The following is a 25,386-nucleotide window of genomic DNA, read 5'->3' on the forward strand; positions in this document are numbered from 1 at the left end:
AACCGTCAGAGTTTAGATGCTGTTTGTGGTAGGTGATGTGATAACCACATAGTTGGAGGAGAAATGGTCTAACTTGATGTTTTTTAGTGGAGGAAAGACATTGGCTGAAGAAAATTTGCAGTGGTTCTGTTACAACCCACATGGCCCTTCTTTATTGGGTAGTAATTTAAATGCTGGTTTTGTAGTGCGACATTTATCAGGAATGTTTTAACAAAGTGCTTTTACGCCACGAGTCTTCATAGCCACGGACAAATTGCTCTTTCTTTGTACTCCTTTATTATCAGCGTGCCTGTTGCCAGTAATTGCCGTTGGAATGTAATATTCTGCCTAAAGAGCAGCTCAAAATTGTCTCTGTTCCTCTAAATTACTGCAGCTTTGATTTGATTATTCACAGCAAAACATTAACCCAGCGCCGACTGACGCTTGAGCTGCGTTTCCTCCACGGCACAGTTTTTTTTAATGCCGCTTTATTCCTTGAATCTAATGTAAATTCCAGCCACATGAAATGTACTGTCAGTGCAGTTGCGACACCTAATGTAGGTCAATTCTTCTTCAGTGTTCACTGCGCGGACCTTGTGATGATGTGTGATTTCATTTTGTGAGGGAACTGTGATTTCATTATTCATACCCCCAACCTAGATTGGAGTTGCGGTGCATTAAAGCACGACGTTGTCATTTCCACACTCGGAATTGTTATTCCCTTTGCCCCAAATTGGAATTAAACCCAACATTGGATGTTGGCCCTTATTGTTTTTTTCCCTCACAGCCGCAAAACTCCAGTTAAACCCTGTCTCTCTGGATGAATAGTACACACACAGACACACACCTAAAAAGATGTTCTTTTATTTATTATTCTGCAGCTTCCCCATCAGGGATTCCTGAGTATTTCTGTCACTGTTTGATAACAGAAGTGGATTCTCTCACTTAGAGAATGCAGACCAATGTGTATTAAATCTAAATCGCGCTGAAACCTACGTGATCCGATCAACACAATCTATTCATTTATTTATTTTATTTTATTTATTTTTTTTGCAATGAAGTAGCTAATCGCATTGGGTGAAAGTAGTGGTGTATGTGAGTTGCATTTTAAAGACATGCTATTGAGTGGTTTCAAACTAAATGGACTCTATTTTAGACTTTTATTTGGAGTATGCGTATCACCAAAATGCCCTCACTACTATTCCCTCATGGTGGCCTCACTCTTAACAGATGCCGGATCATCAGCAGCTCCAATGTAATCACAACTCTTCTTGGGAGCAGTTTCTCCCCATTTGTTGCTCCAAAGCAGCATGAGGTCCCATATATCTTTTTGGTACTGTCTATTCTGTTGATCTAATTGGATACCCTCTGTTGCCTACAATGAATCATTGCTGGACGTCCTCTCTCCCCTCAAGTACTTATTTTTATTGAATGCAGGGTTCCCCTGAATCACAAGGCTCAACCTTAAAACTTGTATTTGTCCCTTGGCTCCAGTCATTGATCTTTTTTCTTCTCCTTTTTTCCCTTTTAGAGCCGTGTCAGTATCACTTTTATTCCAGCAGAGGATTATAGGCCTGCTTTTATGTGTTCTGCTTCCCCAGAGAAAGGCCAGGAGTTCGGGCCATTCTCTGCACTCCACTAATTGACTCCTGATTTGGCAAATGCATTTTTAAGGTGGAATGAAAAAGCCGAGCCCTCTTTATGTTCCCATCTGCAAATGACACTTTCACCCCTCCTTTGTGTACAAGTACTTATCCTTTTTCCTGCCCTTGACTCTTGACTTCTACTGGTGCAGAAGGAGCTCTGCTGCAGCACCGGGGGATTTAGCTGTGACACATTAGAAACAGAGGTGTGGTGACAGAGTCGTTTTGGCATGCTTCCCATAGCTTCTCAGAGAGAAGTTTTAAATCCTGCCAGTTTTTGGGGCTCTTCAACATGGTGATCCTGTCACCGAGCTGCTGATTCACACTCACGAGGAAAAACACCTTCAGGAAAGTGGCTCTCTCTAAGCCAATCGAAGGCAAAGATTTTTTTTTAATTACTTGCCCACCGCAGAATTGAAAGACACAGGTTTTGCCCGTAGCCATCGGTATTGACTTGAGTGTATGATCTTTTAATGAGCGTGGTGTGTAAGGGATTCGTTTCAACTGTGAATGCTTGAGAGCCTAATTTGTTTGCTTCTGTGTTTGCAGTGAATGGATTCTCGGTCGACTCGGAGGCAGATTTAAGGTTTCACACGCAGTCCAGGATGTCAAAGATCTCCAAGGCAGCCAAGGCTGTGAAGAAGTTGGACACAGGTGGCATAATCCGGGCTATCGTGAGGTCAGGGCAAGCTTCCCCAGGACCTCCACTAGGCCCCATTCTGGGACAGGTAACTGATTACTTGCTTACGATTTCACCTCATGTTCCATTTGTTCATGCCACGTAATCAGTGTGTTCACCTAATGGCTGAAGCAGGGCTTCATTTTATCGACTGACCTGTTATACACCTCTCATTAACTGTGTGACAACCCGATCCTTCACCTACACAGATGCCTTTCTCTCTCTCCCATCACTCACCACATCATACATCTGCACCACTACTTCCATCTCCTCCCATAGCACTCTATGTCTCTATATATTCTTATTCTAGTCGCACAGCACCAGTGTGCAGATGGGTGCCACACTCTGCCTCAGTCTGCCACTGCCTTTCTCACTGTTCCCAGGGACACCAACACCTCGGTCCGTAGCAGCTGTCCATACACGTTAGCTTCACACCTGACAAGCCGGTTGATATAATGGGATCGAAACCTGTGAAGGTTTCGTCTAAATTCCTTTGTGTCTCTCCGTGCTTTCATTTCTCCAGAGAGAGACGGCCGAGGATGTCTTGTTCGTTCTTGAGCACCTATGCCATTTCCAAACCGGAGGAATTACTGTATCGGCTTATGCATTAATATAATAAGTCGGCAGACTTCATGCATATTAAACAGGGCAAAGATGATTTGCAGTGAGCGGATGAAAAGATAACAAAGGTTTGTGTTTAAAATGGTTTAATGCCAAATTAACTACCTGCTCATTGACCTCATCTTTGTTCCTAATCACAGGAATATACTTTTTATTTTACTTGAAAATTTATATTTTATTTTACGCCATAAAGTCACCATCTGCACCTGATTTAGTGTTCATTTGTCTATTAAAGTATGATTGTCCCTTGCAAGATTGAATGGATAAAATCCGAGGCTCGATCTTTACATACAAATGATCCAGTTAGCCGCTTTAATGGACAGTGCTCATCAGCCTTGGATGCTGTCGCACGCTTGGAAAGCAAATCAGTTCTCACAGTTAATTCATCTTTGTGACTTAATGACCACACACACACACACTAACAGCCACAGGAGAATAGAGGAGTGAACAGAACTGGCAGGGAAGGGATGTACATGTGATTAATAATATCAGGAAATAACAAATGTCAGAAAGGAGAATGTCATAGTTATTTTACTGTTACTGTTACTGAATGAAGTGTAAAGTATAATCAGTTAATTGCTGTAAAACTGACAAAGGCTTGGAAACTGGAACTTCAATTTCACGCCTGAAATAACTAATATTCATTTTAGGTTAATTTTTAACACATTTCTCTAACCTTTTTTTCCCCCTAAACTTGTTACTATTTCTCATTTTTATTTAGGATAATGTTCGTTTTTATTGGCAAATTTGCATTTCTTTCAATATATTCAGTTAAAATGATTAGGGCTGTGACAATGAATCGAATAATTGATTACTGTGTTAATATTTACACCAAGCTCTTTGGTTTTTGAGCTTTTTCAATTAGAATTTTTTTCCGCCGGTTTCTTTGCTCTATATAACGCAGAAGTCATTAAAACCGAACCATTATGGTCTGTGGATGAAACAAGACATTTAAGAGCATCATCATTTCAAGGTTTGGTAAACACCTATCAACATTTTTTAACATCTTATGGATAAGTAATAAATTAGTTTCCATATCGATTATGGAAATAAGCATTAGCTGCAGCCCTAAATAAACCAGACAAAACCATAGAGAAGCTGGTAACATGACCCCCTTGGCATTATTGCATAAGTGGTGACAAACGACTGATCAATTGACATTGATTTTTTTGTCATTTATTTGACATTTCAGCTTTGCCACGTTTAAAAAGTCCCCCCTTTTATTCCCATCCAAGTGTTTCTTTTCACTTTTACGTATGATAATAAAGTAATTTAGTTTTAACTCGTTTTGTGATGCAGTTTCCAAAAGCAGCTGATTGAATTCATTGAACTCCCATTTTCTAAGATCGTGACAAAAGAGATTTATGATTCTGCTTGTTGTCGTCACTTATAATAGGTCTACGGCATGCGTTCATTGTCTGCTGGCCTGTTTGATTATGTTTCATCAACCTAAAGACGCCGTGTGACACCGACTTTATCCTCATGCTGTTGCAGGTTTTATTTTCCGGCTCAGAGGCAGCAGCCAGTATTATTGCTGCAAAGTGTGCCAGTTAGAGGTGTAATTGATTTTTAGATTTTTACTGATGACATGTGAGGCTCAGCTAAATATTGTCTCCTTGAGCGACTCTGGGAAATGTCAGACCTGAAGTAGAAAGAAACTTGCCACCATGTCATCGTGTCACTCATCCATTGACTCCAGAGGTCGTAGTGTTTTTTTTCTTGGCAATTTCATAGCCATCTCTGCCTCGGTAACTTTGAAATATGACTGACAAAGTATGCTCCGTTGCCTAACTTTGCATAACAGAGGCCGTTGTAAACCTGTAACACGGTAGACAAGAACACCTTTCATAAGAAAGGAGAGAGAAAATCAATAACCGTGATTGACGGGAGCGTATTTCTTTGATGGCAGCCACCAACGTGCATGCATGAAAACTGAAACAATGGCAATCATGCATTTTTAAACAATCCTTTGTGTTCCTCACATCATAGAAAACTCGTCAGAGTGACTGGTGTGTTGGAGGTTGTGCGATATTCTCCCTAAAAAAGTGTTGGGTTTTCATGTCATTCTGAATCAGACCTTTCTGCCTCCTGTCTCAAAGAGGCTAGGGTTGAAATTTGATCATTTTGGGGAAAAAATCTGAAATATCTGACAGCTCTTGAAAACACGCAGACTGAGTGTGCTGGATATTTACTTACTCTGGGTACACATTGTGATTGTTTCTGTGGTCTGGTTCACCAGACAAACATGTCCTGCTCAGATATTATCAGCAACATTGTATTCTCTCCTTTAGTCTTTTCTTTACTGTCCTTGTTTTTGATTTCATTACCCTCTATGTAGGTGCAGTACAAAAACAAACGTCTGCCATTTAAAGAGCTTTAGCAAACAACTGTCCACCCACTCGCACTGGGGGAGAGCAACCTAATGATCAGAGGTTTTCTTTGTTCCATCCTGTGTTGAATTGTCCGTGTATGACACGCTCAAACCCCATAACTGCTCCAAATACTGCATCGTCGGGAGTGTGTGATTTTGTTTATGTATATGTTTTATTGAATAGATACACGAGACAAACATTGAGTGGTCGACAGACAGGAAATGACTATGTAAGTGCTTTCAGTTTATGCTTTTATTTGTGCTTTTAGCCTCACCCTTTCACCTGACAGCTACTTTGCATACTCAGATTATTAATGTAGTATATAGTAAGTAACACACGATGAGGCACAGTTGTAGAAGGAATTAAAATGTTTACTAGCTGTAACAAGAATGTGTCATCTTTAGTCCTTAAAATACTTTAGATGTTTTTTTTCCAAAATGTCCCATTACCCATAACTAGCATCAGAGGCTGTCTCTTTCTGTGGTTTTCCTAGTTAAATATTTCCACAATCAGTTCAACCATTTGTATTTCAGCAGCAATTATAACTTTGACATGTGAGGCCAGTATTGGGTGCGTTAGTAAGTCTTCAGTGTGGCATTGCATATCATAAGAGTCTCACATTTTATTTTTTTTGCATCTTTTCTTTCTTGCAGAATTGTCTTTGAAGTTCTTTCCTCAAAAGCTTGGGGTCCTGATGGCGCGCGTGTGTGCGTGTGTGCGCGTGCGTGCGTGCGTGCGTGCGTGCGTGCGTGTGTGTGCGTGCGTGTGTGCGCGTGTGTGCGTGTGTGTGTGTTATGATGAATGATTTAGACATCTGTCTGCTAAGTGTGGCTCCTGCTGCCAGACTGGTGGGTGTGAGCTCGTAGGCACACTGTCACTGCATCAGGTGTAATGAGTTGAGATGGTTCGTAACCAAGTGCTCAACCGAGCAAAAACAAAGCCGTATGTTTGTGTAAAGGGTTCTGGAATGTTCTGGATGTCGCTGTTGGGGGTTGTGTGCGTGTGTTTGTTTCTCGCCTCGCATGCCCCGTCAAACACACACATGGCGAGCAATAAATAAATGTCAGTCGGCAGCCGCACCACTTTAGGCAATGGCCCGGCCCTTTACTCTTAACCAACCTTCTCGAAGCATTTTTTTTCCCCCCTTCCTCTCTGACTAACCACCCCTGACACACAAAGTCTACAGAGGTAGGCTGCTCGTCGCCTGCAGGGCAAATTTAAACAAATGAGAGAAATAAAAGAAGGGACAAGAAACTGAAAAGATAGACCGACACTGACATCTTTGGTATAGGAGAAGAAGAAGCCGAGTGCAATTAACACGGGTGAATGGAGAAGAATAGACGGCACTATAGAAGAAAGTGGCTTTGCTCTTCTTCAGGAGAAGGTTCTGACGGTGGGTGGGAGCTGAGGGAAAACGCTGAGCATTGTATCTAGAGCTTAACAGGTGTAACAAATTCTAGGAGCTTGCCATTACCAAGGCTGCTGCCTATGCAGTCACTGCTTTTAGTATAATAGAAATATGAGATGTTGCCCAACAGGGAGTGCATCCAGAATGTGTGTGTTTGAAATGTAGAGAGAAAGCAATGGAGGAGGAGATGAAGGGGGGGGGGTAGACGAGGCTTGAATGCTGTCTACTACACTGGTTTCTGTTTTTTTCCCCTTAAAAAGTCTCTCTGAAGCTAAAAGAAATTCCCCACTGAAACTTTAAATGAATTTGTTTTGGGGGCTGAGTGTGTACATTAGTCTTAATACATCCTGTAAATACAGTCTGTAAATCAAGCATAAAGCAGTGAGAATAAGTGTGCATTTTGACAAATAGCCCCAATTTCAATTAATAGGACCATTAAATCTCAGAGGAGAGGCCGAGGAATGTGCATTCACAGCCGCTGTGAGAAAAAAGCCAGTTCACTCTTAAAAGCGTCACACACACACACACACACACACACACACACACACACACACTTAATGCAACTCCTTCACATGCACCCCGGTAGCACATCAAGACTTCACTCTCCGTCAACGTTAAAGACGGAACGCAACAGCACACATAAAGAGTGCTCCGAGAGGATCTGGGCTGATGGAGCCGATGTGGCCGCGGGTGTAATTATGATGAATGACGCCATCTCATCAGCATACTACTCTGCGTAGCAAAGAGCGTGCTCCTTCCGTTTTGAATATGTGCGGCGTTTTCCCTTCACTTCACCGTGTTCAATAGCAGAAGAACCTTAAAAATATGCAATTTTCCGTGGCGGCAGAGTTGAATTTGATTGACTTTCGTGTGAGGCAGTCATTTATCTCTAAAGCCCCTTGGCCTTGAATAATATGAACCGACTCCTTCTGTGTTTTCCCCCTATGTGTGGGCGACAGACTGCCAATAACGCTCCTACATAATAGCCAATGAACTGTCAACACTAGGCGAGTATGAAACACTTTATTAGTTTGCACTCTGTCCTGGAGGTGTAGCTGACAGCTGTGGAATAACTTCACAGTATACACATGGCATATGTCCAAGCACCACATGGTACACATAACGTGTACGTCTCTCTGACAACCCAGAGGCTCATAGCTCCATGAGGAAACAAGGCACTTGACTGAACTGAACAATCACTACACCTACTGCTCTAACCCATAACACCCATGATACCCAAATACTAACAAAACTGTGAATGAAAAGCTCTCTTCAATTGTTGATGTGGAATTAAAAAAGTTTTACTCCATCTAAAGTGAAAAAAGGAATTTAATGTTGAGGCAAGCAGCTGCCACCAAGGTTTTTTTTTTTAGAGATACAGATGACACAAGACGGTAAAACATGAATTTAACAAAACATGTAAAGAGATTCTTTCCAGTAGTATTCTGTCTTTGTAAACCATGTAGTGAAATAGACCTGTAGTTTGTTTTAAATCTCTCTTGGATTTTTTGCAGAGCTGGAGTTGCTCCGTGAAGAATTCAAAGTTTAAGTATAAGACTCTCTGAAATTTTAAACAAGATGGATTAGCCAGTTAATTGATGTCCAAATTCTGCATTTAAATCAAATTATCAGGAGACCAAAAAACACAGTTTGGCAGGAAAGGTTGAACATGGGGCCAGAGAGTCTGCAGGTTTTCACTCCAGCCAAACGCCACAGTAAATGATTCCTCTGATTAACATTCTCTCCCCGACGAGATGAACTAATAAGTGAAGTCAGCTACTGTTACCTTGGTTCAAAATGAAAACCATTCCACTTTTGTTGCACAGCCTTGGCACTGGAGCCTTTAAATGGGTGGAAAGATAAATCTGGGAGGTCGTCACATAGTGGGGGAAAAAAACATTTTCAGATTCATTTGTTTCGGTGTCCTTTGCATTTTAATATTACAGGGGAAAAAAACTGGGTAGTTTTACATCTTATGGCCTCATAAATGTGTTCAAATTAAAAATTGTACCCAGGGTCACGTGAAGGCTGTGATTTAAAGGGTCACCAAAGAGGTTTAGAGCCAGTGAAATATACATTAAAATATTGGAGCACAGTGTAGAGTGAGTTTTACTGCTAGATGGCTTTTAAATCATGCCTCTGTTGAACTGAAGGAAAAATAAATCATCTCTTCTCTGTATCGTTTTTTTCCTCTGTGAAAGTTCCCTGTGAAGTGTTGGAGAAAGTGTACACGGAAAGGTCACAGTTGGTTTTTTGGCATGATTGCAGAAGAGTGTTGTTCTGACTAATATTTCCACAATGAACAAACGAATAAATGAACTGAAGAGAACAGTCCCTCACCCTAATGCAGATTTGGTGTGGTCAGGTTTACAGCAATACGTTTAAATTAATTCAGAAATGTACAACTACAACGTGAGGATGGTGTGTGTGTGTGAAAGACAGAGTTCAGCAGATTGTGGCAGTTGAGGCGGTTGTGCCCAGATCAAACGAGAATAAACACCCCTTGACTTCAACTTCTGGAGTATTCTTAACACTCTCGTGTTCACAGTGTTAAAATTTCACTCTCACAGATCACATTTTGAGTTTTTTCCCTAGCACAACAAAATGTGCAGAGAGCCGAGCTTGCCAAATGCATTTCCACAGCTCTGCATTATACCCATCAATACTGTACTGAAATTCAATACGAGTTATCTGTTTGGATGTGATACTGGCTTGGCTGGTCTGAGTTGTGAGTGTGGGTGTGCGTACATGTCGTTGTGCATGCGTGTGTGTGTTCAAACTGAGACTCTCTAGAGTTCGTGGGAGATGAAAGAGGGTCCTAAGGGCGTCTCTGCCGGCTCCAGGCTGACGTGGGAGAGAGAGTGGCTCTGGGAGCCAGTCAGTGTGTGATAATGAGAGGGAGGAGCTTTCCCCTGGGCCTGGCCCTCTCCCTCCTCCAAGCTCTGGCTTGGCAGGGTCGTGTCTCCTGGTTCCACTCCAGCCACAGTCCCAGCTCCTGCAGCAGCGCGGTCCTGCTTGTGTCTCTCCCAAGCTGAGTTTAGTTTCACAGCCAGAGCCAGTAGGTTCTTCCCCAGGAACACCGTGGACACACGAGGGTCCCGGTACCACAGCATGCCTGTGCCTCTCAGGGCCAGGGTGAAGATGTTGATGGTAACCAAGCTGAGCCATGGGTACAAAGCCTCCTTCCGAGGCCCCCTCTGTCCTGGCAGACCAGTGGCCCCAAGCTCCGTGAGGGCCACACACGGCAGCAGAAGCAGGAGGGCGTAGCAGTAGAAGAAGACCAGGCCCTCGACCCAGATGGGCAGCTTCTGTTCAGCTAACACTGCAGTACCCGCAGAGGCTCCACCTTGGACTTCCCACAGCCCTGCCTGCAGGTCCAGTACATCCAGTAGATCCAGGACCACCCATAACAGCCGGCTCCTCACTTCCTGCTTTCTGCGTTGAGGAGTCATGTGGTCGGCTCCAGTCAGAATTAGGAACAATGAGGGCAGGCAGATGGAAAGCAGCAGAGTCAGGGTCTTCCTGGCCAGTGGGTCAGGCGGCCGGCGTTCCTGTCTGTAGTTATGGCAGACGAAGAAGAGCTTAAGCTGGAGAAGGGACAGGAACAGGAACCAGAGGGCATTGGCAAAACCACGGCGCGGTGACCGCACCTCGGACATCACGCCCGCTGACACGAAGCGGAGTGCGAGCAGGAAGCCCACGTCGCCTAGCAACACAGCCGCACACTGCCACACGCTAGGTCCTGGAGGACCGTGAGCTCCCAGCATGCTCTGCTCCAAAAGGTAGAGGTCCACCACTGCCATTGTGCTCACCGTGACCAGGGTTGATACGCACACCTGGGGCGTGGGCACCATGCCTGAAAGAGACACATGCACAGATGCACCGAGGGAAATCTGTTACATCGACAAAATTCAAACTCTGCTCACTTCACTAAATACACGCTGCCATCTGTCCCCAATAAAACTGACATGGATAAGAGCATGCTCGTTTTTCGTGACTAATACAAACCCACATGTAAAATAGTGTGTGCTTGTTGCTAAGGTTTGAGACACTGGCTGCTGAGGAACCACTGAACACCCTTTGTCCTTGGTCCAAGCTACATCCTTGATACTTAAGCTGAAAAGCTCTTTGAATTAAATAGTCTCCATTTAACTAGCATTACTCCCTTTTGGTTATGAGGCTTTCCCAAGTCCCCCACTCCTTTCTTCTGTTCATTGTTGCCTTTGCTAGTTTTTGTACTCATGCTCATTCAATATTAATTAATTGTGTTCAGGCACAGCTAGGTGCCTGTCAAAGTCTTTTCTTTGCCTCCATAGGCTGCCATGTTTATCCTCATACTGTGCCGCAGCCTTTAATCATCACAAATTCCCCTCTCATTTGAGATGAATATTGATAACTTGTTATTTGTATAGAAGTGCGTTTGCCTCGTGTCTTTGTGTGCACACTGTTTGTCTGCTTGAGTGCATGCAGGCAATGCTAATTTGTCTCCGTGTTGGGCTGTTTCAATGTTGCGCCTCATATCTCAGCCATGGACGGTGCAATCTTCAGTATTGATCTCGACATGAAAAATCATCATTGACTTTTACTGTATAATCGAACCAACATCTGTTTGTTGTATTTAGCCGAAAAGCACAGCACAGACCCGCCGCACTGTCTGTTTATCTCCTCAGGGGGGAAGGGGGTGTCGGCCCCTCGGCTGGATCAATGGCATTATAATATAAAATCATTACTACCTCAGATGTGTCTTTGCGGCAACAGTTGAGCATGATTGAGCGAGGGATTGTGAGTATGATTGTGGCCTCTAAGAAAAGTGCTGGTGAAAAAAAATGTGTATTGATGTCTCACTGGTGAAAGACACATCGCTTTCCTCACTGTAAGACTAACAGGAGCTCTGCCATCTCCACTGTGCTGGATGAAACACTGAAGAGGGCTGAGGAACTCTATTGGGGGGGAGAGTGGGGTTTTTGAGATTGTGTGTGTGGAGAAGGAGAATGAGCATTAGATGGAAAGTGAAAGATTAATCTTCCTTTTGGCTTTCTACATGTCTCATAAAGTATTACTGTAAGATGGTAATAGTTCATAAATAAGCCCTGGGCGAGAAGGGGGTGAAAGAGATAAAGAGGAAATGACTGAAATGCAGATACAAAGTGACTTCTACTCAGTTACAGAAACACATGGATATCATGAGCTAGCTTGGCCTACACAAAACCCAGAATGCACTCATCACTGCGGGCGTCGAAATATCCCAGACATTAGAGTTTGTTCTGAAACGGATGAATCAAAGAGATGAAGAAAGGAATGATCTCGACTGATTAATCCGCTCGGAGGCATGGTGGGAGGACAGGCGTGGATCACGCCAGCCTTCATAATACCCGATTGTCTATGAAGCCTTTGTCTCACCGCATACTGCAACTTGATTAGCATTCCCTAAAGAATTGAATGAAATTTCACCGAGCTGCAGATTGAGAGGATATTACTATGGGGCTCTCTCTCTCTGGGAGCAAACACCTCTTTGCGGTGGTGAGGGTGAAGGCCGACCACTTAAGTTTTTCCACCTGCTCCTTGAATTTCACCCTGGAAATCTCCCTGTCACACCGTGTTTGTGTTGTGACTCGCTCTCAGCACTGTGTAATTGTATTCCGCTCTGAGTGAGTGAGTGGAATGACAGCCCGTGTGTCCACTCAGCCCGTCAATAATGACCAAATTCATCATCCCCCTGTCTAGGAAATGACACTGCTGTTGACAAGGTGAGACAACCTATTTTCACTGTAAGCATGAGTGATGACATGTAATGGTGTGATGGTGTTTTTTTTTTTTTACTGCCTTAAGCTTGTCTTGTGTTTTACCTTGGAAAAAAAATGGAAAAAAATCCACATCTGACACTAGTGAAAAATGAAGGGGAGCCAGGTGCACTAGTGCACTAGTATCCCAGCAGTCACCCTAGAAAAGGTCCTCCACTCTGCAGCCTCCACTCTGACACAGATGAAGCCAAGTCTGTACCAAGTCCCACTTAACACTGGCTGATTTTCCATGTAGAGAAAAATCCATGAAGCAGAGATTAATGTCACTCCATCCAGTGCTCGACTAACAATTAGCATCGTTAGCAATTCATCTCTTGATTAAATAATTATTTGTTTTGACTGTAGTGTTGAACAGCTTTCAGGCAAATATCTGATTGTTTTTTGCTAAAGTCAGGCTTCAGCTCAGTATTGCTGTATTACCGATTAATCGCGTGAAGCACTACCTCATGTGACGCCATCAAAATATTAACTTTTATATAATGTATTGCATGGATGAGAACTGAACATTCAAAAGACAACTACAAATTAAATTGCAGTCCTTTTCTATTAAAAAATGGTTATTCAGTTCGAATAAAGTTTTTTTTCATGTACAGTGCACATGTTTAACGTATTCTGTTTTTGGTGTAGCAGCGTTACAGCGCCACATGCCTGGCATATGTACAACATTTAGAGTCATTATGGGCACATTTCCTAAAACAATTCAGTGTTTACGTGGAAGTTTTCAAAACGACAAAGGAAACAGATTTGTTTGTTTGTTTGTTTCCATGTGGATAAAGGCCTCGGTTGCAAAGAAATCAGAACATATTTGCATGTAACACTCAAACTGACGTATCAATCATAAGAACAGTTGATTTATTTAGTAATCAATTAATAATGGATTAGTGGTTGCAGCCCCAGCAGCCAGTTCATCACCATAAACGCGGATCAAAGACAGATCCCTGAGGTTTTCACAGGTGGCACCAGAGCACCAAGGGCACCAGGACAACACCTAAGCCATTATGTGCAAACTAATTAATTAATGTGAAAGCAGGCAGTGTGCAGTCGCTGATAATGCGCTACAGAATTAATCCTCTCTACAGACTTTCAGCCACATGACTGAAACACATGTTGACTTTTTTTTTAATTTATTTATTTATTTTGAAGGAGTTTGCCACATTAGTTTTCTTTGTTTGCCTCCATGTAAATGTGCTGATCATTCAGCATGCTGTCCTGTTCTGCGACGGCTTATTGTAGACATTTAATAATGTCCACATTAAACCACTTCTCTGCACCACCTGTTTCATAACCGCCCTATGATTCCACCACAGCTCTCACTGCTTTTAGGAGAAGGTTTATTTTTTTTCTGTCCGTGCATGGCTGAAGTGAGGTTCAGCTTTAGTTACCCAGACCATTCGTCTTGCACTTGGGCTTGATCCTCCTGGCAAAGTGGTCTTTCTAAGCGCCGTCGAAGACCAATAAAGTCGCTTTTTTTTATTGTCGCCGACGAGGCGGACTCGGCGATAAAAGTCTGGTTCTGACAGTTGTTACAGTGCACAGTCAGGGCTCCAGCAGGAGGCTCGTGGTGCGGCTGCGAAAGGAGAAAGTCACCGCCAGCCACTGCCACATCAAGCCCGACCCGAGTTTGCAGGAAGAGGGAAGAAAGGAAAAAAACAGATCTTACTTATCAAGATCTCCCCCGCGCAGATCTGGCATGGCAGATACCACCGTCCCTCGGCTGCTGCGTGGCTGATGCAGATGGAGCTGATTCTGGATCTGTCACCTCCCGCAGTGTCGGGGGGCTCGGTCGCTGCCTGTTTATCTTTTGACACTGGGCAGAGAGCCGTAGAGCTGCTGCTGCTGCTGCTGCTGCTGCTGCTGCTGCTCGATCTACCTCCCTCTGTGCGCGAAGTCGGTCAAAAGTGGAGCAGGAGCAGCAGCGTCGTCGGCGGCGACGCGCATGCAGTCGTTAAAGTGGAGACCGCAAGACCGATCCAGTCGTGAAGATGGCACGGGCAGAGCGGTGGAGGACGAACACAAACTCACTCATCCTGTCCGAGTTGGCTTGTGATGTTAATTTGTAAGCAGGCTACGTGCTCTATACTCCAGACCTCCCACCCTCCTCCTGTTTCTCCTCCTCCTCCTCCTCCTCCTCCTCCTCCTCCTCCTCCACCATCAGCTGTGGAAGTTTGGCTGCAAGAATATATCATGAATATTTCAGAGCACCCACTTAACAGTAGACTCATTGGTAAATGGTAATCAGGGTGCAGAAGATTAATCACATTGTTTGGCAGTAGGATAGAAACCTTATTTACCCTGTCCTGACTTAAAATAGGAGCAGGGGGGGGAAGTGGAGCGAAAGACGCCGGTAGCCTGTTGACACATTTGGCGCTCAGAAGGCAGATGTTACAACTTTAATTAGTCCTCCTTCTGTCATCTCACTGTCGTAGTCACACAAGCACATCATCCCTCCGCTGTGTACAGTTGGCTTAATGCACAGAAGGAGTGGGAGTTCCTGAGACGGATTTGGATGAAAATTAATTTTTCTGTGGAGGGGGAAAAAAAAGGGTGTGTGCTCTACTGATTCAAAAATTCCATTTCTTTTCCTTTGTCAGACACAGATGCAGTTTTTGGAGGGAGAATTTCACAGCATCACCTTGTCCTCAAGGTCCTGCTTCTTCAAGTGGATCTGTAGGCACTTCAGCCAGCACATTTAGCCAAAAAAAGTCTTCAACTCCCCTGGTTTCTGTGGCTCTCAGTGTGCTGGCTTCATTTTAAAGTGAGAGGTTTAATCAGACTGGAGAAAAGGGATGGAGAGTCATCTTTCTTGTCAGATTCAGCTCTGCGCTCCGCTGGCTTCCAAGAGAAGAGAGATTTTCCATTTTCCTCACTTCAGTGTGCGTTTTTTTCCCTCTTCTTTTCGTCCCTTTTATTTCTCTCTAATGTTTATCCAATTCTTCCCTCTATCTAGCTACTATTCCCCCATTTTTCTTTTCATTTCTGTCCCTTTTTTTTGTTCCCGTGGGTGTGGTTGAAGGTCACTCTGCACACTGGCTCACTTTCAGCATGGAGAGAGAGACAGAGGGAAAGCAATGCAGGGAAAAGGACAGAAGGGGAACAATGGCTATAGCAGAGTAAGGCGAGGGGCAGCCAGCTGGACAAACTGTCCACAGTACTGTGCAGTCATCACTTTTTGCAGCAGACATCATTGGGGAAGTTTGGAAGCACACATGGACTTACAGCCTGTCCGAGAAAGAATGTTAAAGGCATCAACAGTGAGCCAAGCTCCTTGTCAGAGCCAAGGCTGACCCCCACAGACACATCTGACATGGAGGACTCACCCGCTTTCCTCCACTTGACTCTTACTCCATCATCCCTGAGTGAAGAGTATTCCACTGCTGTAATATTGTCTCACGGGCAGCAGAGCAGAGATATGATCCTTTTTAATTCTTCACACTGGCATCTGGTGCCTGCATTACCAACTACAGGATGTTACTCCAACAGCAGCTGCTGGCTCTTGCATTATGGTCATATACGATTTAGCCTCATCACTATGGCCCCAAAAAACAAGCAGAGATCAGGTCATCTGACTTCTGTGTGAAGCCTGATTTAGACTTTGTCGCTTGACACTATGGATAATTTTCGCTTGACAAAACTTAACAAGTTGTATGGTGTTTTTAATTTATGCCCCATAGTGAAAGATTTCAGTCTGTGTAACCACACACCCTCCAGTTAGCGCGTTCAGTTTTGCATGATATCCTCCTGATCAGTTTGTTTCTGCTTGTTGGTTCTGATTTCTATTTAACTACTTTGTCCTTGTTTATATAAATGATGGAGATTGTTGGTGTAAATGAGTAGGAAGAGATTTTTTATTTTATTTTTATTTAACCAGGTTAAAAAACCTGTTGAGATGGAAATCTCGTTTCCAAGGGTGACCTGGCCAAGAGGTCAGCAGCACACGTCATAATAATAATAATAATAAATATTAGATTAGTTATAGGAGACGGGTTACAAACAATGATTTTGAGAAAAACAGTAATGTAACAATGTTAGCATGACATTTAAAGTGCAGGAATTGAGGTCACAGTAATAAATTAAAAACACAGGCACTGTTTACTGGTTTCTCTTTGTCTAATAAGAACGAAACGCTCCAAGTGAAATGAGTTCAGGCATTTTCAGCGGCAAAGCTGAACGCTCTTAACTCTGTTTCCAACACGTGGAACAGAAATATTGAGACCTTCACTGGAATGAAAAGAGCGAATAGTGGCTTTTAATTCTTGGAGGAAGAAGAGTGTGCACATGAAGGGACTAAGCCAAGGTGAGCCGTATAGATTAATAATAGCCAGTGTGTACATCTGTGTACGCTTAGAGAAGGCCATGCAGATTCAATATAAAGTTCACAATGATGAGTAAGTCGAATGGTGACAAATCTCAGAGCACGGTGATGCGCAGTGTTCAAAGACTGTAAACGTTTAGTCAAAGCACCCATATACAGCTCATCGCCATGATCAACTAACGGCAGAGACGTTGCAGATCGTACTTCTTGCTTTGATCGAGATTTTTCTCGTGAGAGCAAGAAATGGAGCACAAGTTAAACCAATTAAGAGAACAAGAGGTAGAAAATGTGTTGGTCTGACAGCTGAAGGTGGAACGCCTACACTATGAATCACAGTGTGTGATGGTTTCAACGACCAGAAAATTCTACAAGTGTAAACTAAATTCTTTTCCTGTTCATTTCTGTTGCACAACGCTTGAATGTTCCAAGTGACTGAGTTTAAATCAGGCTTAATTTCCCCCTTTTTAATTTACAAAGTCACACTAAACACAACTGATGACTCACGTGGCTTCACGGTGGGACGCTAATTTGATTTTCTGCGGCTTCATCTGGAGCCACAAAAAAAAAAATGAATTTCACATGTGCTGTCGTGACCCCGTTATCAGACGTTCATTCGTGAAAAACCTCGCGTGAAGTTCCGCTTTAAATGACATCTTTACAAATGCACCGTTATCTCCGAACACAAATACAACACAAGCTTTGTTAAACAAACTATTTTTGTTGCCTGACTTTTCTCCAGCTCTTCAGTCTCTCATTTTGTGTGTCTGTCTCCTCCAGTTGTCAGAATATCTTGTGATTTTTCTTTTCTTTTCTTTACCCCCAGTCGTCTCCAGCAATCAGGTTCAGCAGCAGTGCAGCTTGTGCTCCTGTGGGTTTTTTTGGGGTTTTTTTTTTGCTGCAGCCTCCCTCCACATGTGATTAATCATGTGAAGTGGCAAAAAGCACAACACTGTCAGAACTGTGAGGAGAACCTAATGGAGTTGAAAATGGAATGTTTTGTCGCAACGCTATCCATTTTGTTCCACCATCGCCAGCATGGTCACGTTGTCTCTCTTCACCCCCCCTTCAAACACTAAATGCCTCTTTTGCCACCAGATACAAAAGGCTCATTAGGTAGTGTGGGTCATCGTCCAACCTAAAAGGTTGAAGGTTTGATGCTGTGTGTGTGTGTGTGTGTGGGGGGGGGGGACATTTTGGCTGATCCTCACAAAATTTGAAAAGCTTTTTGAGGGTTAATCCTTGGTTTCTGGGTCATTGTTATAATCATACAGTATAAAGTACACGTGAGAGACTTATTCCAAGGCTAATGCAATGACACACTTAAATAAGCATATTTATGGGCAGTGTATTCCCTTTCAGCCTCCTTAAATGTGACACTCTGGACGTTTTTAAAGCAAAGATTTACTCCACAAAACCACAGCTGAGAAGTTTTGTATTGTTTCCCCAAACTAAGTTCATGTCGTCAGTTGTGCACTCATGCACGTGTAAGCAAGACTCCTCACTTCTCTGATGCGGCGCTACAGCACAGTTCACTGGAGAAACCGGGGGTGAAAATCGTTTTCATTTTCCACTTTTAAGACTAATCCACTGATTCCAGGGTGGAACATCAAGTGAAATGCATGTCCAGCATGAATTTTTATTTTATTTTATTTCCGCCGCTGCAGCGCTGTCCTGCTTTTCAGCCTCTTGCTCTGTGTTGGCTCAACATGAAACCTAATCAGGTGGATGATGCGACAATAGGCTGTATGTGATAAAATGCCAACACTGGAGCAGATTAAAAGGACACAATGATGAAGGTAATGAATGAGAGTGTTTCACACTGAGGAGTTTAATTAACCTCACCTCCCACCAGCCTATCTCCTCCTTAACACCTTTGTCACCATGCAGCCGACTTCCTGTGTGGCGACCAATTTATCCAGTTACCTTCTGTGCCAGGGGCAATTAATTCTGCCCCAAGACCTTATCTTTTGCTTGTGTCCTTGATCTCCATACGTGCCACACTTCCACAGGCACAGTGCTTCCCTTGACCTAGCCCCCAACTCCTCCTTCTCCATTTTCTCCCTTATTTATTTGTTCTCCCTCCCTCTCCTCTTTATTCCTTTTTATTTTTTTTGTTCCTTCAGATTTTCAAAGACACCTGGGACCACACGCGGCGAACTCTTCCTCCCTGTCAACGCTCTCTCACAGCTTAATATGCACAGATATCCACTCCTTAACTGATGGTCTTGTCAGATTGAAATGAGGCCTCTGTATTCATACATAAACATACACACTCACTCAGCCATATTCATGAGCACTTCCTGTGGCCTTCTCTGTGCTTCGCCCTCATTCTTCACCTCAGCCTGCTGTCATTGTTTAGATATTGACCACGATCGGCGGCCACATCCAGACAACTTTAATACACCTCAGCCGTCTCCCTCTTTCACATCATGTCTCCTCTTCCCTCTTCACTCACACACACACACACACACACACACACGCACCAGTGCTACATCTTGTTAAAAAGAGTTAGTGAAGCTGAAAGGCCAATCACATTAGCACAGAGGGAGTGTCAAAAAAAAAGACTGCAGAGAATATGGTGGAAGGCTTGAATCAAAAGGACATTTCTCAGATTTTAATTGCAATTGCCTGATTGCGCTCATAATTATGAGCAATAATACTGCCGCGCTGATCTCGAATGGATCATATAGCAATTACTCACTGCTGTTGCTGCTAGATTTGATGGCGAGCAATATCTTTCGTGGATTAGCATTTAATCCCAGTTCCCGGGATCGCAGAAGTCTTTGAAGATCCGTGGCTGAATGTCCCTTGTCCGCAGCCGACGGGGAAGGCCCAGCTCTGGGTGATGGGCTGCAGCCATTTTATACTGGAGAGCGCTCTGCCTCTAATCAGTCATGGAGGGAGACAGAGGATTTATCCAGCAGCTCGGACTTGAGGGTGATTAGATGCTCAGATCCAGTGAGACGGGTTGGCGATTTGGCCCAGGCGAGAATGCTGCTCTGGTTCTGTCTCTGATAAAAGGGAGGTCATCGGCAGTTGGCCGAGCAAACCTTGAACCTTGCGTTTATGACACACCAGCCCCTCTGCTTAATTTAAAGATTGTGATTGCAATAACGGCTGTGGTGGTCCCATCGCTGCACTTACTGTTGTAAAACTGTTAAATAGCCTGAGGCCAAAATATAACTTGCTTTCGCTGTCGTCTTCAAAGGATGAGATGTCTGGACTCTTGTGGAACAGCTTAATTAAAATATGATTACCTGTCTCTGGTGCATACTTGATTGTTTTTGCGGCGCTCAGGGCAAATTATCTGCTGTCCCCAATTGAGTCGTGTCTCAGGTCTTTTTTTTCTTGGAACTCCTTGGCCTTTTTTTAAGCTTTATACAAGTTTGTGTTTCAGCATCGAAGGACTGTCGGGGAAAAGCTTTTTTCCTTTGTCTAGCACCTCCATATAATGTCTCTTTTTTCCCTCTTTAAGCACATTTTTAGAAACATCAGGCATTATCTCCGGCTGGTCAGCGAGGCCCTTTCACATTGTGTGGCATGAAAGAACTGTCTGAGTCGGTGGGAGAGATCATTATCCGCCATGGGTTGAAGTGAAGGAAAGGAAACAGGGATGTGAACGTGTGAAGCAGAGCCTGAGGGTTTGATTTTGACTCGCACCCAACAACATCATAGCCTTTACATTAATACAAATTTAATTAGACTTTCCTTCGGTGCTTCCTCCCTGCTTGTTTATCCTTGCTATGTTGTTTTATGTGAACTGAAGGAAGGCACGGGGAGGAGATGGTGTGGTTTCGGATGGGATTACTATTAATAAGCACCGTAGGGGAGGGGAGGTTGAGCCTGGCTGCGGCTCTAGGGGATGTAAGTGTGTTTCATTTCATTAGAGGCATTGTGATTCAAATAGCACCCATCAGCTCAAAAACTATAACCTGCTTTGATTCATGTGATACATCGAAATTATAATGTTTATTGTTTAGTTCTCAGATGCACAGAAATTCCAGCGAGCATCAGACGGCACTGTAGGCGCTAATGAAGCAGTGGCGTTGTGTCGATTGAGCGGCTGATTAGCATTCATCAGGTGCTTTGAAAGCCTTTAGTGCAGATGACGCTCGGAGAACTTTATGCTCCGTTAAGTTCAAATAAATGTCTTGCCCCGAACTGTCATTGGAGAAAGTGTCAGGATGACTGACTCTTCATCAGCTCCATTATTAGAATCCGAGGCATCATTTGTGCTGTTGTGGAGCAATAGAAGCTCACGTGTCCGGTAAACTGTATAAAAAGAGTCCTCTTTCCTCTCCCTCCTTTCTGAAGCGAACGCTTCAATCAGTGCGTTGCCTTTGGGAACGATGGCACGTGAAGGTCGGTTAAAATTTCAGCAGTGTTAATTACATTCTTTATTAGTTTTTGCCACCGAATTCAGCTCTAAAGAAGAATGGAGCAGAGGCGGCGGCGTTGGCCGGGTGTTGACTTAATGTCACTCATCCATTTTGCTTTGGCTCTGGTTGCCCTCACCGGAGCTGGAAAATTGGAGCCTCATTCATCACTGGGTTGCTCTGGGCTCTGGGCACCAACATGTATTCAGTCATAGCCCGAGTGACAGACACGCAAACACACACATGCATCTCAGTGTGAACAATATAGAGTGCAAAAATGTCTCTCATACACACACACACACACACACACGCACACGCACATACATATATATTAGCCCTCTCTGAAGCTCTGAGTGAGTGACAGCAGCTCGGGCATTTGTATTCTGGCTGTGCAACACTTCAAGTGTTAGAATGAATGTTTAAAGCAACTCTCTATTCACCATTTTCACCATGTTTATTCACTTGTTTTTTTCCCCCTCTCCCTATCCAGAAAGGAATACCCATCGGGCAGTTCTGCAAAGACTTCAATGAAAAAACCAAGGAGCTGAAGGAGGGCATCCCTCTCCCGGTCCAGATCCACGTGAAGGTGCGTCTGCGTGGCTCCGCGTGGGCCTTGCTAACCCAACGCCGACCCCTTACTTTACACTTAGCACGGTGCCCCCCCACAGCTGTGGTTAATTCCACCAGCTGCATAACATTACTAGAGCCCCTCCATTATTCATACTATACCACCGAAGTAAGCCTTTTCATTTGCATTCATTAATGAAGCAATACCCACAGGAACACGGAGTCAAGAAGCATTAAGTGTGTACAAGAGAAGTGAATTACTCAGAAAAGAGGTGTTGTTAGCTTGTGTTTTTTTTTTTTTTTGTCAGTAGTACATGTTGTTTGACCCCCCCCCCGGGTGTCAGAAGTTGTGTCTCTTCAGCTGAATAAATGTGTGTTGTAATGAGGTTTTTGATAGATGCAGGAGAAGCCTAATCCTTTTAAAGGCTTAAATTTATTTTGACATGCAATATCCAGCAACAGCCCTGCCATCACATCCGAGGCCTTGTTGCCGCTCGTCAGTGCCACCTGGTGGTGGGTTTCAAGTGCACTGATTGTTCTGTTAACATGTGAAACAAGTGTTATGTCTCTGTATGCAGTGTGTGGTTCTCGGCTGCCTTTCACGACCACTTTGAACACACACTCTGAGTTGCCTTTGGTCTTTAAGGGAAAGCTATATTTTTCTGTGAATTTACCCTCTCAGAGTTAGATGACGAGATCAATACGGCTCTAATTTCTGCATTTTAAGTACGAAGCTGGAGCAGGGAGGTAATTAAATTAGCATAAAGACTGGAAACCTGGGATTCTGACTTTGGCCAAAGTTTTCAAATCAGCCTGCTTGCACCTTCCTCAAATTGTCTCTCATCAGTGCATTAGACCTATAACTATACTAGAGTCATAGTGGTGCTGTCAGCGAAACTCTTAACATCAGATTTCTCACGTTTAATTAGCAGCATACGTGTTTTATCTGACAGGCCAGTCAAGTTTTTTTTCTTATAAATATATATATATACATATATATATATATAAATATATATATATATATATGTATCACATTAAAATCACAGGAGTTTCACAAAAGGTTAAATGAGACAAAACACTGAGAAACAGTGGTAAAGCAAATGTCAGGCTTAACAATTACAGTTCATTCTGAGGAGGAGGACGGAAAAGTTTCAATTTCATGGTACTAAACTCAAAGTCTCTCATCTATAACTCTTGAAAGCAGAAGTGTTAGACTTTTGGAGGAGCCGTCGCTCTCCTACCTGTCGTTCACTGTCTAGTTTTGCCAGTGGAAAAAATAGGGGCTGCTCTTCAGTGAATGTTTTTGTTTTATGAGATGACGGTAGAAATAAAAGCATCCCATCAGGCTTTTCCAGCCATAAGCTTTTCCAAAGGTAGAGAAAAAAAGGTCTGTTCCCTCAGTGGAAAGGTCACCGCGGTTAGATTACATGACTCTGATGACAAATCACCTGCTGTGGTATCCTCTCAGCTCAGCCTACAGTTTATTGCCTGGTGTTTGTTTGTTTTTGTTGTTGTTCTTATGTGACAAGTAACAGATGATCCAAAGTAAGCTCTCCTCGGGTGATTTATCGATTGGATCTATAGGTCAGATTTTTAAGGCCCCCATCGAGGAAATAAATCTGAATGAAAGAAGGGGGTCAGGATAACTAGGCGACGTTGAAGAGATTACTTTTCATATTGTTCCTGAGGGGAGGATGAAAAGGCTGGAGAGCAGATCTGCAGCCGCATACGTTTTGAACGCACCCTGAAATAATGCAAAATAAGTTGCTGATCATCTTAAACGGTCAATATTTGTACATCTGTGTAGTCGTTCTAGATCGTTGGTCTCTCCACTTTTCACTTGCTCCTCGTGTTTGTGAGCTTGTATTGATATTTTACTGTTGTGATCCACAGTGTCGATGCTCCTCATTAGTATAGTTTATGCTACAGCATTAAAAACACTCTTAAACACTCCAGAGTGGGCCGCGTGCCCGGCTCCAGCTGGCTGCAGAGGTGCTAGAAACTACATTCAGACATTGACGGAGACTCAAACGGAGCTGAGAGAGGAATTAGCATTGTTCACTCGGTGAACGAAACCCCATGTCTTTTGTGTTGGATGTGTGAAGAATCAGCAACCTCATCAGATCAGTTTAGGTATCGATTATGTGCCAGTGTTGATGCGCTGCATCCAAGAGGCCCACACACAGAAAAGAATCAGTGTGGCTTTAACTTACCGTCTCGTATTCAGCTCAACGTCAGCTCAAACTGTAGTCTTTAACTTTTAAAAATAAACAAACGTCTGTTACATTCGAACCGCTGTCAAGTGAGTTCACACGAAGCTGACGAAGCCAATCAGCTCCTCACTTCTCTCCCTGTGTATAGCAGCGTTTAGATCTCATGTTTGCCTGTGATGTGATGACACACGGAGGCAACGGCAACATTGTGCAAGGGAAAAGATACAGTTTGAAGTTTGACTGAAAACACAAAGAAACGCCCCCTGAAAAAAAAGCCTCACCATTAAGCGGTTTGATGGGATAAATGCTTCTTGCCCCCTTTGCTGCTGCTGTATATACACAAATGCACCATCAATCATGTCTAATAGCATTGCTTTACAGAGGCTGTTTTAAGATGAAGGATGCAGTATGCACATTTATGGAGCATATACAGTATTTCCAACACGTTTCACAGTGTTGCTGTTGAACTGGTTACTTGGTTTTTGCCTCACCTCTCCACAAATTGTCAGGGAACATCAGTTCAGGTTTTTTTGGGATGTGTGTGTGGGGGGGGGCTGTCACTGACAACATAACCTCCTCGACAGGGATAATAAAACAATATTTTTTTGTTTCAGACAGTAACTGACTGACATAATAATAAAAAATATATGATATCCCGGTTGTTGGTGGTATGGCTGAAGTCTATCACACTTTTCTGAATGCAATATCTGACACAGTGTGTGAAAAGCAGCAGCAGTGGTGGTGGTGGTAGTGGAAGTGTCACCAGAATCTGATGAAAGAAAAAATCCCTTCCAAATCTACTGGGAATTTACTTCCTCCAAATGCTTCATTTAAGACCTTGAAAAACAGGAGGGAGCTGTTAAAATGTGGCCTTGACTATGATTGACATTGTGTGTTTTTCTGTGAATAGGTTTCTTTAATGTTCTAAAGTTTTTCAAATTTGTCTCTGAAGGCCAAGTCTGCCTGGTTTCTACAGAAGTGTATTGCATTCACCTAAAATCATTTTTATAAAGGATCTGTTTTAACGAGATTTTTTGTGGGTGGGATGAGTGTTTCTGAGTGAATGAGAAAGCAGAGAAGCTTAACGTCTTGATCGCAAAGATGTCCCATTTGTTTAGTTTAATCCAGTTTTTCTTTGCTTTAGGTTTGAGACATTGGGAGATTCTCCCGTGTTTAAGTAATATCGACAGAATTCTCATTAGTTTGTTGACTTTGCGCATGCAGGCACCTCAGGACTTTGTGGTTGTTCAGACGGAAAGAACGCTCAGATTTGCTGGCGATTGCAATGTTTCTTCAAGATCATTTGAGTAAATAATACTGCATGCTTCACGGATATGAACTGGTGCACTTGAAATGCACACGTTACAACTAAGGAAGCTATGGAAGCTTATTGCAACCAGTTTCTATTGGATGCG

General features: G+C 43.4%; 2 protein-coding genes across 3 annotated transcripts in view; one reads left to right on the forward strand and one right to left on the reverse strand.

Moving 5' to 3' along the window:
- The window catches only part of mrpl11 (mitochondrial ribosomal protein L11), a 46,372-nt gene that overhangs the window by 13,527 nt on the left and 7,459 nt on the right, over positions 1-25,386 (forward strand). The window contains exons 2-3 of the mRNA XM_044040796.1: positions 2,172-2,350; positions 21,682-21,777. Coding sequence (XP_043896731.1) covers positions 2,228-2,350; positions 21,682-21,777 — 219 coding nt within the window. The 5' untranslated portion in view covers positions 2,172-2,227. The remainder of the gene's footprint in view (positions 1-2,171; positions 2,351-21,681; positions 21,778-25,386) is intronic.
- tmem265 (transmembrane protein 265) lies at positions 7,712-14,529 on the reverse strand. Of its 2 annotated transcripts, none has more exons than XM_044040794.1 (2): positions 14,164-14,529; positions 7,712-10,558 (listed from the first exon to the last, which is right to left on the reverse strand). In XM_044040794.1, the coding sequence occupies exon 2, from the start codon at positions 10,554-10,556 to the stop codon at positions 9,492-9,494; it is 1,065 nt and encodes a 354-aa protein (XP_043896729.1). In that variant the 5' UTR covers positions 10,557-10,558; positions 14,164-14,529; the 3' UTR covers positions 7,712-9,491. The 2 variants fall into 2 exon arrangements, with proteins under 2 accessions (XP_043896729.1, XP_043896730.1); XM_044040795.1 differs by lacking the exon at positions 14,164-14,529 and adding an exon at positions 13,892-13,904.

Source organism: Solea senegalensis, linkage group LG12 (genome assembly GCF_019176455.1).
Source record: "Solea senegalensis isolate Sse05_10M linkage group LG12, IFAPA_SoseM_1, whole genome shotgun sequence".
In the NCBI taxonomy this organism is placed as follows: domain Eukaryota; kingdom Metazoa; phylum Chordata; class Actinopteri; order Pleuronectiformes; family Soleidae; genus Solea; species Solea senegalensis.

Coding starts and splice junctions, on each gene's coding strand:
- tmem265 (XM_044040794.1), bottom strand. CDS start 10,556: ATGGTGCCCACGCCCCAGGTGTGCGTATCAACCCTGGTCACGGTGAGC.